The 14,129-nt window shown below is 45.4% G+C and overlaps 1 protein-coding gene across 6 annotated transcripts in view; it reads left to right on the top strand.

The window, feature by feature from the left end:
* AHRR (aryl hydrocarbon receptor repressor) overlaps positions 1–14,129 on the top strand; it is a 313,408-nt gene that overhangs the window by 263,899 nt on the left and 35,380 nt on the right. For all 6 annotated transcript variants that reach the window (XM_075586044.1, XM_075586043.1, XM_075586048.1 and 3 more), the window contains one exon: positions 6,428–6,557. In XM_075586044.1, the coding sequence (XP_075442159.1) occupies positions 6,428–6,557 (130 nt within the window). The remainder of the gene's footprint in view (positions 1–6,427; positions 6,558–14,129) is intronic.

Genomic DNA, 14,129 nt, shown 5'->3' with positions numbered 1-14,129 from the left:
GATGACATGCGGCACCTGGTTGCCGTGACAACGCGATGCCTCATGGTGCCGTGATGTCCTGTTGTCATGGCAACGTGACGCCATTGGACATCGCAGAGCCATGATGACTGGACTGTGCAGGGGGAGATACCGGGAGGAGAAGATGCCGCCAAATTATGCTGACGTAGAAGATGAGAGCTGAGGCCCCGCACGTGTCTCTACAGCAAGCCCCGCAAACATCCCAGCCAGCCTTACATTAACCTAAGTTATACGGCAGCCATTTTCCCATCCAGATATCCATAAGGATACAAATACTGTAGGAAATCTTTGACCTCTTCTGTGAAGGACCTTTGACAAGGTTGGAACTGCAGAGTTGTTATGCAGTGGGGAATCCTATCACATACAGTATAGAAGAATAGCTTAGATTATTTACTTAGCTCGTTATTGCTACTATTTACTAATGTGTTCCTTCATTTGAGCTCCACCGGCTGACTTTCCTGCCATAGAAGGGTGTGCCGCGCACGGCTGACATGAAAAGAGTTTCTCATAAAAACTGCAGTCTTTCCATCCAGGTTTGTTTGTAATTAAGTATGTCGTTTTTACCCTTGAGCTATTTACCCTGTAAATCGTCAGCTGTGTCCCATATTGTTAAATGAGGACTTGAATGTCACAGCAAATGCAACTGGAGAGCAAACACAGCACTTTGTATGCGCAGCTTTGACACAGAGTGGGACTGGCGGCAGATAAATAATGTAACCTGATGCACAATTCAGGGTGCAGCCCTTTCTTTCTCATTTTTATGTTTAGTACCAGGGTTCTTTTCCTTTGCTTTTTTAAAAATAAATGAAGTTTACTTTCTGATACAGAGATATATATATATCTCCCTCCCCGGCGCTCACTCACCTCCCTCACCGGCGGGGGGACAGGCAGTGGCCAGGCCTGCAGCTGCCTCGAAGCGCCGAGTGCCAAAGATGGCGGCGCCCGGAAGGACCCCCTTCCTCCCTCGCGGCACCGAGTGCCTAGCCTCAACTGCCGCACACGCACAAACACCACCACCACACACACACCACCTCCCGCCCAAACCGCCGCCTCAAACCCCTGCTCCTCCAGCCTCCCCTCCACACAGCACCACACACACCACCTCCCGCCTCCCCTCCCTCACCTCTGTGCCTCCGGCCGGGACCAAGCGGCGGAACGGACGGCCGGGAGGGGGCGGAACGGACGGCCGGGGGCGGAACGGACGGCCGGGAGGGGGCGGAACGGACGGCCGGGAGGGGGCGGAACGGACGGCCGGGAGGGGGCAGCCCACTACCACTCACCCATACCACACCACCCCCCTCACCCGTATGGTGCGGCGCCGCACGGAACTGTGGGAGGCCGGGCCTGCGCCCGAGAAAGGCGACGCACGGGACTGGGGGGCAGGGCCTGCGCCCGAGAAGAGCGCCACAGCCTGCGCCCGAGAAGGGCGCCGCTGAGCGCCGTGCGGGACTGAGACGCGTGTGTGTGACTGTGTGTGTGTGACTGTGTGACTGAGTGTGACTGTGAGTGTTACTGTGAGTGTGTGTGACACTGTGTCCCCCTCTCCTGTCCACTGTCCCCCCCTCATGTCCAATGTCCCCCCCTCCTGTCCACTGTCCCCACCCCCCTCCTGTCCACTGTCCCCACCCCCCTCCTGTCCACTGTCCCTCCCCTCCGGTCCACTGTTCCCCCCCCCCCTCCTGTCCACTGTCCCCCCCCTCCTGTCCACTGTCCCCCCCTCCTGTCCACTGTCCCCCCCTCCTGTCCACTGTCCCCCCCCTCCTGTCCACTGTCCCCCCCTCCTGTCCACTGTCCCCCCCTCCTGTCCACTGTCCCCCCCTCCTGTCCACTGTCCCCACTCCCCTCCTGTCCACTGTCCCCACCCCCCTCCTGTCCACTGTCCATCCCCCTCCTGTCCACTGCCCCCCCTCCTATCCACTGTCCGTCCCCCACCTCCTGTCCACTGTTCGTCCCTCCCCTCTGGGGGGGGGGGGGGGAGAACAGAGAAAGAGGGGGAGAGAAGGGAGCGGGAAATTTAACTCACGGGCAACGCCGGGTCTCTCAGCTAGTATATATATATACCATACCTTTTAAGTTATGGTGGGTGAAAAAGGCGACAGAAAACCTCCACCATTAGCATATAGCCAATAAAGAATATCACTTGTGAGCACAGTCACATGTCATAGACAGGTCTGCAACCCTGCCTTTCAACCATTACCACCTAGCATAGAGTGCTCCCACTGCCGCAAGGGATTCTGGGAAATGACATGCAAATGAGCACACAATGTGTCACCTTTTGCCTGGAATATCCATTCACATGGAGCCCATTTAAGCTTATGTATCACCGTTCACACAGCTTTTAAACACAGCATGGGACTAGCCAAGCAAGTTTAAACCACTCACAGACATCTTTCAACATTGATGGGTATCATCAGTGTGAGGTTGGTTTATACTTGCTTTGAAATATTTCTAGGCTAGGTAGGTTTACCATACATTTTAAGTTATGATGGGTGAAGACCTGTCTAAGACATGTGAATGTGCTCACAAGTGATATTCTTTATTGGCTATATGCTAACGGTGGAGGTTTTCTGTCGCCCTTTTCACCCACCATAACTTAAAATGTATGGTAAACCTACCCAGGGGTTAAACCAGACACTGCAAAAGAGGCTCAAAGAAAAGTGCACTGGTCTCTGCAGCAACAATTCTACTGTAGTCTCAGCAGAAACATTTTTGAACACAATAAATCTTCCCTATCTATACAGGTGGTGCAGTGGTTGATTTGCTTAAGGAAAACGGAAAAAAAAACCTTTTCAGCTCGAATTCCCACAAAAAGAAAAAGGGAACTCTTCTCAGGGACAAAAATCAGAATATAACAAACCCTGCAGAAAAACTTGAAGCAAGCACTTTTAGGAAGCCACAATTTCCAAACACCAAAGAAGTACTTATCGTCAACCCAATGCAAGCAGGAGGTCTGCACTGGATCTGTTCCAGTGAGGTCCAGAAGTGGCCTTTGTGTTCTATCACGATGGGAGACTCCTGTAGAGGGTAGGACCTTGGTGGCCAGAACAGCAGGGGAGGCAAGGATTGTTGGGATCAGCGGCTGAGGTCGGTGGCAGGCAGCAAGCAGGATCGTCGGGGTCCAGGCAGGGGTCGGTGGCAGGTGGCAAGCAAGGATCATAGGGGTCCAGGCAAGAACAGGGCAAGGGAGCAGGAGACTTGGGACTCATAAGCAGGAAACAAACGGGGATAAGCCAGAACACTAGCAAGGGCCTTAAATATGAATCAGGACTACACAAGGAAAAGAAGCATGGGCGTAAGGAGTCAGGACACAAAACAAAGGCAAGGGAGGAACAGGAAACAGGAAACTATAAGGAGCACCAAGAGGAGATAGACAGACAGAGAAACCCCAGAACAGACAGAAAACAGCAACACACACGGTGGACAGACAAGGGAACTGTGGCTGGGAGCAGGAAAGAAGACTCTGACATTCGGTTGTAGGACATGAACAAGGGAATCACATGGGACTGAAAGTCAGCCATTTTGAAATATCACATGGTAAAAGTGTCCGCTGCCTTTTTTCCCAGAGGGGGTTGGGGCTTTTGCAAAAAGACCAGCCTCACTTTACCTTACAGCTGCGTTTCTCAAACCTTTTATCAGGGACTATCGGCTACACCAAGTTTTAGTACTTGCACACAGGTGAATGCCCCTAATTTGCACATGGCTATAACACTGCGTGGTTGCCTCAGGGACCTTGCCTGGATCGAGCCCGGGCAGATCCTCCCCAGCCCACGATACATTTAAAAAAGAAAGAAGTAGTTGAATTGGAAAGGAGAATTGTTTGATCAGTCACAGGAATAGCTAGAGCTTCTTTGTAATCCAAGTTGGTCAATCGGTCAGTGGTTTCCTACTTTTGGAAAATTCTGAAACATATGCTAATATTCAGTTAGCCAAAGGGCCAAATATGATATTACATGACAAGTGCTGGCGCGCTACTTTATCTAAATGTTGATGCAGCTTTTAAGTATGTAACTGTTTCGAGACTGGCAGGGCCTGTTGTCATTTGTATAGTATTTCTGGTGTACAAATGTAGTAGCTGTTATTGTGCAGTACATACTAACGCATTTTTGGTGGAAATCCATAGTGCAATATCTTGGTCTGGCTTAATTTAAAGAAACATAACGTGCACCAAAAGTCATGGTGAAGATCTTATTATCCGTGAACATTTAATGCATCTAATTTGGGTCCAACCACAACTGTTACATCTGCACTCCATGGAACTACTTGCAATATTCAGACAATCTAATCCATGTTTGTATGTAGTACATCTTACTTCTACTAATATGTCAAATCCATTAAACTGTACTTGATCCATGATTACAACAGCTGAACAACCTAATATTTATGCTTAAGTTAAGCCACATCATTTTCAGGCTTTTCTATGCATCGGTTTTTTTCTGCCTTATATATGTTTTCAGTTTTATATTTTTTCTTTGCAAAGGGGCCTATTTTTCCATCACCATATAAATGTGTTGTGTATCACTTGCAGATGCTTTTTCATCTTGCGTAGACGGCTCTGCTACTTTCAGTTGTCACCTAATACCATTACGTTAGCTCTATAATGTAGAGAGGGTGATAGTTGCATTTCAATTTCCGCACCAATATACGTTCCAACCCAAAGAAGGGGATATATTTCAGATACCGGGCAGTGGAAATCTGCCATACACAATAACTCCTCGGTGTATCAGTGATATAGTTTAACAGCTATGTAGGAACTGGATTTTCAAGTAATGACTTCCAAATGTTTGGAAGTTAACGCCAGAGTACTCAAAACGAATGCAATCGTAGAACTGAGATGTGGAATCCACACACTCAGATATGAGTCGTGTCATGAACACTTTGTCATCTCTACTTACACTTTCACCCTAACGATAATTAGATATTTTCTGAGTTTTTTTTGTTCGTCTTGTTTGTGTGTTACAACATAAAGAGGTTTATACATCAGTCTTCCAGCTGCACAAAACATCACTGGATTCAGCAAAAAAAACTAAATCGCAGCTCTTAGTAAGGGATTTTATCAATTTAAAACCTATTAGGGTATTTTTGCACTAGTATTCTCTCGGTTATGCAGCTGGGAGACTGTGCACCACTCTCTTTATTACATTTTTAGCCACATGATATACTGAAGGCTAATATACATATCTGTTTCATCTTCAATGAAATGCTAATATGGTGAATAGGGAATCTTGATACTTAGAACAATATACATTCCATATAATTTGCCATAGTTCCATCATAGGTGCAATCCTCTCCAGCACATTTTTACCGATGCCAGGTTTGGAATGCGTCAACTGCTGTACAGTATTTTTAATAGGAGGTATTGTCATTCTGACTCCACATCTTCATGAAATGTTGATGAAGTCCTAGTTTCTCAGTCCAGTGCTTTCTCGTTCTCAGTAGTCATGCATATCTACTGTATGGGAAATGGAGACTTATGAAACCAAGACTGGACTGTAATCCAAGGATGACATGAGGTTAGATTGGCAGTAGCGGCCATATTTTTTTTTTTTTTTTTTTAAATAGTAGCCAACTTCTGAATATGTATGGTACATTTTTCACAAAGGAACCGAGGCTGAGCACCCTCATCAAAACACCCAAATAATAAGTAAGAAAAAAGAGGACATACTCAAAGGGCAAGATACTACTAGCATTATAGGAACTCATCTCATATAGGCTTCTGGGAGGGTGGGAGGTTTGCAGATTTAACTGGCGATTTTATGACTTAAATAATCAGCTGCTTTGCATAATAAACTATAAAAGAGAAGTTAAACAGTGCAAAGGTGGGGGTACATTTACAAGTGCTTGACTTCACTGCATTTCAAATACACTTTGGGATTTGTGTCTGTGCGATTTCACTTACGAATTACCTTTGTATTCTAATCTATTTCTATTTTAAAGCAGCAAAACACCTTGCCCTGCATGGTTTTTTTTGTTTGTTCAAGAATTGAATCTCCGGGACCCCCTGCTTCCAGAGATACTTACCTCCGTAGAGGGTGCCGGTATCTCTGCATTCAGGGAACTTGCGGGTTTAACAAAATGGCGCCGTTTAAATGTCCCGCGGGCTAATAGGAAGCCGTGACGTCATCACTCGTGACTTTCTATTGGCTCCCGTCACCTGGATATTTAAACTGCACAGAGATACCGGCACCCTCTACGTAGGTAAGTATTTCGGGAATAAGGGGGTCCCCTCAGCTGAAATGAATGAGGTTCAGCTCCAAAGACCCCCTGCTTCAATCCTAGAACAAACAAAGATGTAGTGCAAAGTGTTTAGCTGCTATAAGGTTTTTTAACGTTATTGAATCTCTGCCATTTTTTATATATTAGTTATTAGACCAATGTAACACTTTCTTTTCTTTTTATTACAATATTTCAGACGGATGTGCAGCATCAGAACATATATGATTATATCCACGTGGATGACCGGCAGGAGTTCTGTAAGCAGCTTCACTGGGCTATGAACCCTCAGCAGATGCTCCTCGCGCAGGAATCGCAGACAGAAACAGGTTGGTTTATTGGCTGTAAAAGAAAATACAAAAACATTTGCAAAGCTAAATAGCTAGGGGAAATTTCTGCAGCACCTTATCTATCAGAGGAGGTGTCTGGTGCTGTGTTTGCACAGGTTTGCAGCTGAGGAGTTTGATAAATAGCCCTCTAATTTAATCATACCAGGAGCTGAAGCAGCCGTTGCCAAATCAACAATGGTAACGACAGAGTGATATGACTCGCAGCTTGGAAAGCATATGGTGCATCAAAGTGAAGGTGCAGTCCCTTCTAGGATGAAAGTGAACTAAGGACAGTTGCATGTTTAAAGCGCACAACTGTGGATTTTTTGTTATATATACAGTTGTGTAAAAAAGAAAGTATACCCTCTTTGAATTCTATGGTTTTACATATCAGGACATAATAACAATCATCTTGTTCCTTAGCAGATCTTAAAATTAGGTAAATACAACCTCAGATGAACAACAACCCATGACATATTACACCGTGTCAGGATTTATTTAACAAAAATAAAGCCAAAATGGAGAAGCCATTTTTAAACAATGTGTTTAACTGTTAACTTTTCCATGGTAAAGTACTGTAGTTTGGTGATAAGAACGTTTGTCAGTCCTCCGAAATAGAGGTGAATTATTGTTTTTGTGTTGTCCATTGTTTGTATAGTAGTTATGAAGTCATCATTAGTCAAGCAGATAAATATACATAGCGGAAATGCCTAAATTCAGCAGATCCGGTACAAAAGGGATATTCATTAAATTTTCATCAGGATGCATAGAAGTAACCATTACTTAAATGACGAATAAGGGCCTCATACAGTAAGCACTGAAAAAGCACTCTCGACAGGGGTTCAATATCGGGATAAAGGGGCCTGTATCTCGGGAAGCAGGGGGTCCCCGGACCTAAAACCAAAGCGGTTCAGCTCCGGAGACCCTCTGCACATCTACACTATGACTAAAACACACATATCAATAAACAATCATTCCTTACCTTTGCGGCTATCTGCTATGGTAATGAAGCAGCATTAATGTATTTTTAATAATAGTGTACGGGAGCAGGGGGTCCCCTGAGCTGAACCGCATTGATTTGTGGATCAGTGACCCCCTGCTTCCTGGGTTACAGGCCCCGGTATGGGTCATCGGTGCCAGTGTCGCCGCCATCTTTATAACATCCCATACGCGACGTGCCCGCTATGAAGATGGCATTGACAATGGCACCGATGCCCTATACTGGGGCCTTTAACTCCTCAAAGACTACATATAGCGGTGAAGTGCTGTGCCTGTGTCCGTCGTGGCCCCGCCCCCTCGTAATTTCTGCGCCATCACAGCCCGTTTTGGCCACGCCCCCTCGCGCCTCAGAATGCCGCCTGCAGACCGCGGTATAGCGCTCTGCACATGCGGCCTGTTTGCAGTGCGGGAGCGCTGTCTGAGGCAGCGGGGCTTTAGCCTTAGGTCTGGGACATAATTATTTAAAACAGTACGGAGGCGCGCTGAGGCTCAGGGAAAGCGGTGCAAATGAGCATACAGGAATATTTCCATTTGCTATATGCTTTGCTGTGGAGGGTTTTTGTCACTTTTTTTACTCACCATAACTTAACTCAGTATGGTAAACCCCATCCTCATTGCTTCATTGCATAGCCAGTTAACCAACCCCACACTGAGGAGACCCATTAAGGTCGAAACAGCTGTCTATGGGTGGGTTTTCTTGCTATGTATCTTAACCCTAGCTGTGCTTAAAGTTGTGACCATGCAGCAAGCTTAAGACTATAGGGAACCATGTTAAAAATGGTTTTGAAGCAAAAGGTGACACTGTGTCTCCATTTGCATGTCACTTCCCAGAATCCCTTGCTGCAGTGGAAGTGCTGTGTGCTGGGTGATAATGGTGAAAGGCGGGGTTGCAGACCTGCCTAAGACATGCAAATGAGCATACAAGAATATTTGCTATACATATATATATATGCAAATATAGCTGTATGCTCATCTGCATGTCTTAGGCAGGTCTGCAACCCCGCCTTTCCCCATTATCACCCAGCATACAGCACTTCCACTGCAGCAAGGGATTCTGGGAAATGACATGCAAATGAGCACACAGTGTCACTTTTTATATATATATATATATATATATATATATATATATATATGTTTATTTATTTATTTATATTTATATATTTAGTGTGGGGCTGTTGTGTGTGTATTTTTTTTATTGTGGGTAGCGGGGATGGCCGAAGTGGGTATTAGCCCCAACGGTGGTTGTTTAGGGCTTGTGGGTGGGTAGCGGGAGGGCTTAACCTCTTCATGACCATAGCGGTATTAACCGCTAAGGTCATGAAGGGGTTAAGTCCACCCGCAACCCCACCGCAACCCCTAAACAACCACCAAGGGCCAAATACCCCCTTACCCCCTTCACCCACCCCCGCTACCCACAATAAACCTGGCACGGCTGGTTAACCCCTTCATTGCCTTGAAGTGGCCTTTAAATGCATTTTTCCTGCCTCGGATGCATGCCGGGGGGCTCCGGTACTGGTATTAATGGTATCCGCTCCGGAGATCCCCGGCATAAATCTCAGGCAGGAAAATTACGCCACTCGGCGTAATGACGTCACGCGCCACGCGTCGGTTGACGTTATCGGAGATGGTGGCGATCGACGTCTACTACGTCCTGGGTATTATAGTCTCTGCTTTAGGCAGTGATTACTGCTACTATGGCAATAGGGACACGTTCACGCCCCACTCCTAGCGCCGATTGGAGTGATGATGTCACACACCGCGCTTCATGTGACGCATTAAGCAATGGCGACGTTTGGCGCCAATTTTGCCTCGATCATGTATAAATGGCACTCCAGAAGGTAAGTTTGTATTCACCTCGATAAAGGGCTTTTTATAGTCCGAAACGCGTTGGTGTTTTGTTTGTATTTTTTGATCCATTAAATTAGCTTCAATTTGTATTGTGGGATGGGACTCTTGTTGTTATTTACTGGCTTTCCAGCACTGGATGTAGTGCTCCGTTTTTTCATCCTTTTGACCAGGCAGGAAAAAGGCCTGATTTTTTCAAAGTGTCGACCTTGCCGATGCTTCTCCCCTAGTAACTTGCCAACTTTAGTTGGCGGGCTGGATTGCCGTAAAAATCTCAATTCTAGAGTGCCGATCAGCAGCGAAAAGCTGATCGGGGCTACTAGAATTCAGCCGGTTCCAGAAAGTGCCAATAAGTGGCGAAAAGTAGTTTATCGGCACCCGGCTGCCAAAAAGTTTTTTTCGGCTAAAAAAAATGCCGATTTTTTGAGCTTATCGCCGCTTACTGAATCTGAAAGGCAATATTGGCGAGAAAATGGCGAAAAAGGGCTTTTCGGCGCTTACTGCATAGAGCCCTAAATGTTTTCTAAGGTAGCCGATTGCATGGATTAGCTTCAGTATTTATTTATTTACTGCTACAGTACATGGCACAGTTCCTTTAAAATAACAAACTGAAAAAGAAAACTGATAGTGATATGAGCAATGCCAGCAGCCGTGGTTCATTCACCTTTAGGGGCTTATTCGGGTAGCTTCGATACGAGGCGTAACGCTTGTGCACTTTCCAAGCGATTATGCATGTGTAGCTATTCCATAAGCTTCGATAACATGGCAAACTTGCCTGGAAGCCGCTTTTTATAAAGCGTTAGCATTGTGGCTCAGGAAAGCCATGCAGTAGCTCCAAAAATGCCCAAACTCACATTTTTTTTGCCAGCAACTGCTATTCAGGTAGCTTTGATATGCACATCACACCTTATTTTGTTTCCGCCACGAGACCGGATTGGCGATGTGCATATGTGCATATGAGTATAATTTCTTTTTACCAAATAGGATTGAAGCCGGGGGTCTCCGGTGCTGACCCACATTCATTTCAGCACCGGAGACCCCCTGCTTTTATCATATGTAGGAAAAATAAAATTACAGCCCAGATTAATTACCTTAGTGGTTAACCGCTAAGGTAATGAAGGGGTTAAATAGCAGTAACTGGTTTATTGGTGGTAGAGAGGGTGGGTGAAGCTTGCACCCCAGGCATCCACCCCCTTCATCCACCCCCTCTACCACTAACAGCATACACAGTAATGGGCAATATCCCTATTAGCTCTTTTGCGCTTTCAAATATACAATAATTGCAACAAAAATACAATACAAATTACTATGCTATATATAAAAAAAATAGACATTCGATCCATTGAATGTCACTGTGGTTATCTGTGCCCTCAAGATGACACAGATAGCCATATTAATATACGGATTGTGCCCATTACTGTACTGTATGTGTTGGGGAGAGGGGGAAGAGGGGGGTGTCAATGTATTGTATTGATGTTTGTATTGTAATGTTTATTTTGGGCAGAGGGGGTGAGTGAAGGGGGTAGTTGCCCCAGGGTGGGTGGTTAGACCGCTCGGGTGGGCAGTGGGAGTGGTTAACCCTTTCATTAACATAACGGTTACTAGCGCAAAGGTAATGAAGGGGTTAACCCCTCCCGCAACCATAACCGGGCCTGTAACTCAGGAAGCTGGGTGTCCCCGCACCTAAAATCAATGTGGATCAGCTCCGGAACCTCCCTGCTACAATACAGGTATAACCCATGGATCTCCACCCGGTCGCAGATCTGGCCCCATAGGGTGTTCTGGGGTCTGGCTACATGTCTCTGTGTGGTGCATACCTGCTGGCAACGGGAGGGCCTGAGTTTCCTGTGATGACATGGGGGACAACAGGACAGGTTACTGGGATGGATGCATTCGTTCTCCTTCAATGGTGCAGCGCCTCCATCTGTAGTAAGCCCCAGGGATGAGGGGTGGAATCCCTACCACAGAAATCCCCCTCCCAGGGATGAGAGATTCCAGTCTCCACACACTGTCTTCTTAAACAGCACACTCTTTATTCTCTTGGCAGCAGCAGCAGCAGACAGGTACAGTTAATGATGATCCACTAGCTGTTCTCCCTTGTGATGGTCCTGCCTCCACCTTGGACCCAAGGGCCATCCAGAGTGGGGCTAGCTCTTCCCCTACCCCCTAAGCAGGGTAAAAGGTATTTGTCCACCTCACTAACACTCTATCAGCTCTACTCACAAGCTGCTCCTACTCTCCTCCCTAACGCTAACTCTCACACACCTGACCCACTGTCAGACTCACACACACTAAATAGGAATGCACTGCTCTTTATGATCTCAGCAGGCACCGCCCCTGTGTCTCTTGATTGGACACAGGGTCAGGTGACCTACCTCCACCATTCAGGGAAAGTGCTTGAAGTGGGGGAAACCCATGATAACTCCTGGCAACCTGCCCTTAGCAGGGATTATACCAGGTGGAGGATAGAACTATAGCCCCATTTCTTACCAGGGCTACACAGGTATTAAAATAAAATAAAAGAAGAAGAACAGAAAAGAAAGTGATTGATGACAAAGAAAAGCAAGCTAAGACACACAGAAAATGTGTATCAAGTGTACATGTAAATGAGAATATAAATGGGATAGCAAATTCACTGTATGCATCTTTATATTTGCACCCTTACATTCATAAGAATGTTTATTATATATTAGTTGTCTTCCCGGTTAATCCTGTTCAACAGGATCTGATGTCAGATTGGGTAAATAAAGAGGCTATGTATCAAGGCAAATTATAGTAAACGGTAAAACACTGCACCATTTATTTGCTCACAGTTGCATCAAATGTGAAAGACTTGTTAACCAAGTTCCTTTTGTACTGCCCAGCCGCAGAGGCTAACTGTACGCTGGTTCTTTTATTGTAAATTCGTTATTTATAATCCACATTTTTATAACATTTAATATATACCAAACAGTACAACAGAACTTGAAAACAGAACACAAAAGAAACCAAAAAAAGACATATCACAGTTTTTATACTTTTTCACTCTGCTGTTTACAGTCAGTAATACTCAGACTTATTGTATAATAACATATAAAATGAGTCATGCATTAGAGCAGGGGTGCACAAAGTGGGGGGCGCACCCCCCAGGTGGGGGGCGGGAGAATTTCCAGGGGGGGCACGGTGGCTACAGAGGTCCTGCACTCTTCCCCAAGGCACTTCGAGGCCTCTGCAGGTTCTCCTTCTACCTGATCTTTAGCGACGTGCTGCCATGGTAAACGGCGTCAAATGACGCCGCGGGGTCACGTGACGGCACGTTGCCATGGCAAGTGACGTCACATGACCCCACAACATCATTTGACGTCAGAGCCTTGCAGGAGGGGGGGCACGAGCCAGGAGGTGAGAAGGCAAGGGGGGCGCTGGGTGGAAACTTTGCGTACCCCTGCATTATAGTACCGGGTATACAGTTACACAGTACCTGACAGCATTAATAATACAAAAAACAAACACAAAAGAAACAATCCAAAAAACTAACAAATACAAAATAGAAAGTTATTGTGATTAAGCAAAAGTAAAGGAAATAAATACTAGAAACAAGTCAATCCCATAAATAGTAGTCCGGATTATCCTTATTATTCTCACTATGGCAAGTGTGTCCACTGTCCAATCATCTCACATTGTTCTATTAGCAGTAAACTCTGACCATGGCAGCCAAAGGCATTCAAATGTTGACCTATTGTCAGTGGTTATATTTGATAGTTGTTCCATTTTCATGACCCCCCATACTCTCGACTCCCATTGTCCCATAGTGGGTGCCTCCAACTTTTTTCAGTTAGCAACAATAGCACATCCTGCTGCATTTAGCATGTGTATTAATAGAAATATCCTAATTCTGTGCCCCTTGACCCCTTCTCTGTTTAGCAGTGTAATACTCGGGTCTTTTGGGATTCTAATCTTGGTAATATTAAAAATCTGCTCTAATATCATATTCCAAAACCACTCTAATATTTTACACTCCCACCAGATATGAAGCATTGTTCCCACCTCCCCACAACCTCTCCAGAACTTATTGGAAGTTCCTGGGTAGCATTCTTTCTGTTTTTGCGGTGTGTAATACACCTGTACATTATCTTATATACATTTTCTAGAATATTCGTTGATATCGAGGAAGATCTGGCATTACTCCACATCTGTGTCCTAGAGGACAACCTGGCCAATCCCTTCGGCCCATTTATATTTGTCAGGTTATGGAATCTTAAATGTTCCTCTCCATCACTGCGGTTCCACTAGAGACGGACCCTATAATGCGCGATGAGGCCACCCCTGAACCCTCCCGCAAACCAATTTATGATATGTATATGTAGAGTGCTACATTTTTGAAGCTCCACCTAAATGCTGTCCAATCACGCCCCTTCCCCCCTCCTCCCTTTTCTTTCATGTACCCAACCCCTCCTCCCCTGATCACTCATCCAACAATGTTATATCTCTGTATATCTCTGCTTTAATACCTAATAAAAAATTTAAGTTTGAAAAAAAAAAAAAAAAAACAATTGTCAGAGATATCTGAGAAACAAAGTTACCTCCCAGCCTTTCAACTCGTATAAGTGCAAACAACAGTGTAGAGAATATTAAAACTGGTTCCAGTCAATTAAAAAAAAAAACATCTGGTCTTAGTCATATCCATCAGATCTCCCAGTCTAACTACACCCGCTTGACTCCATTTTTTAAATATTCTGGAGTCCAGCCCTG

This window comes from Ascaphus truei, chromosome 2 (assembly GCF_040206685.1).
Source record: "Ascaphus truei isolate aAscTru1 chromosome 2, aAscTru1.hap1, whole genome shotgun sequence".
Lineage (NCBI taxonomy): Eukaryota > Metazoa > Chordata > Amphibia > Anura > Ascaphidae > Ascaphus > Ascaphus truei.
The sequence above is the reverse complement of the archived record's forward strand: the minus strand, read 5'-3'. Positions and strand labels throughout refer to the sequence as shown.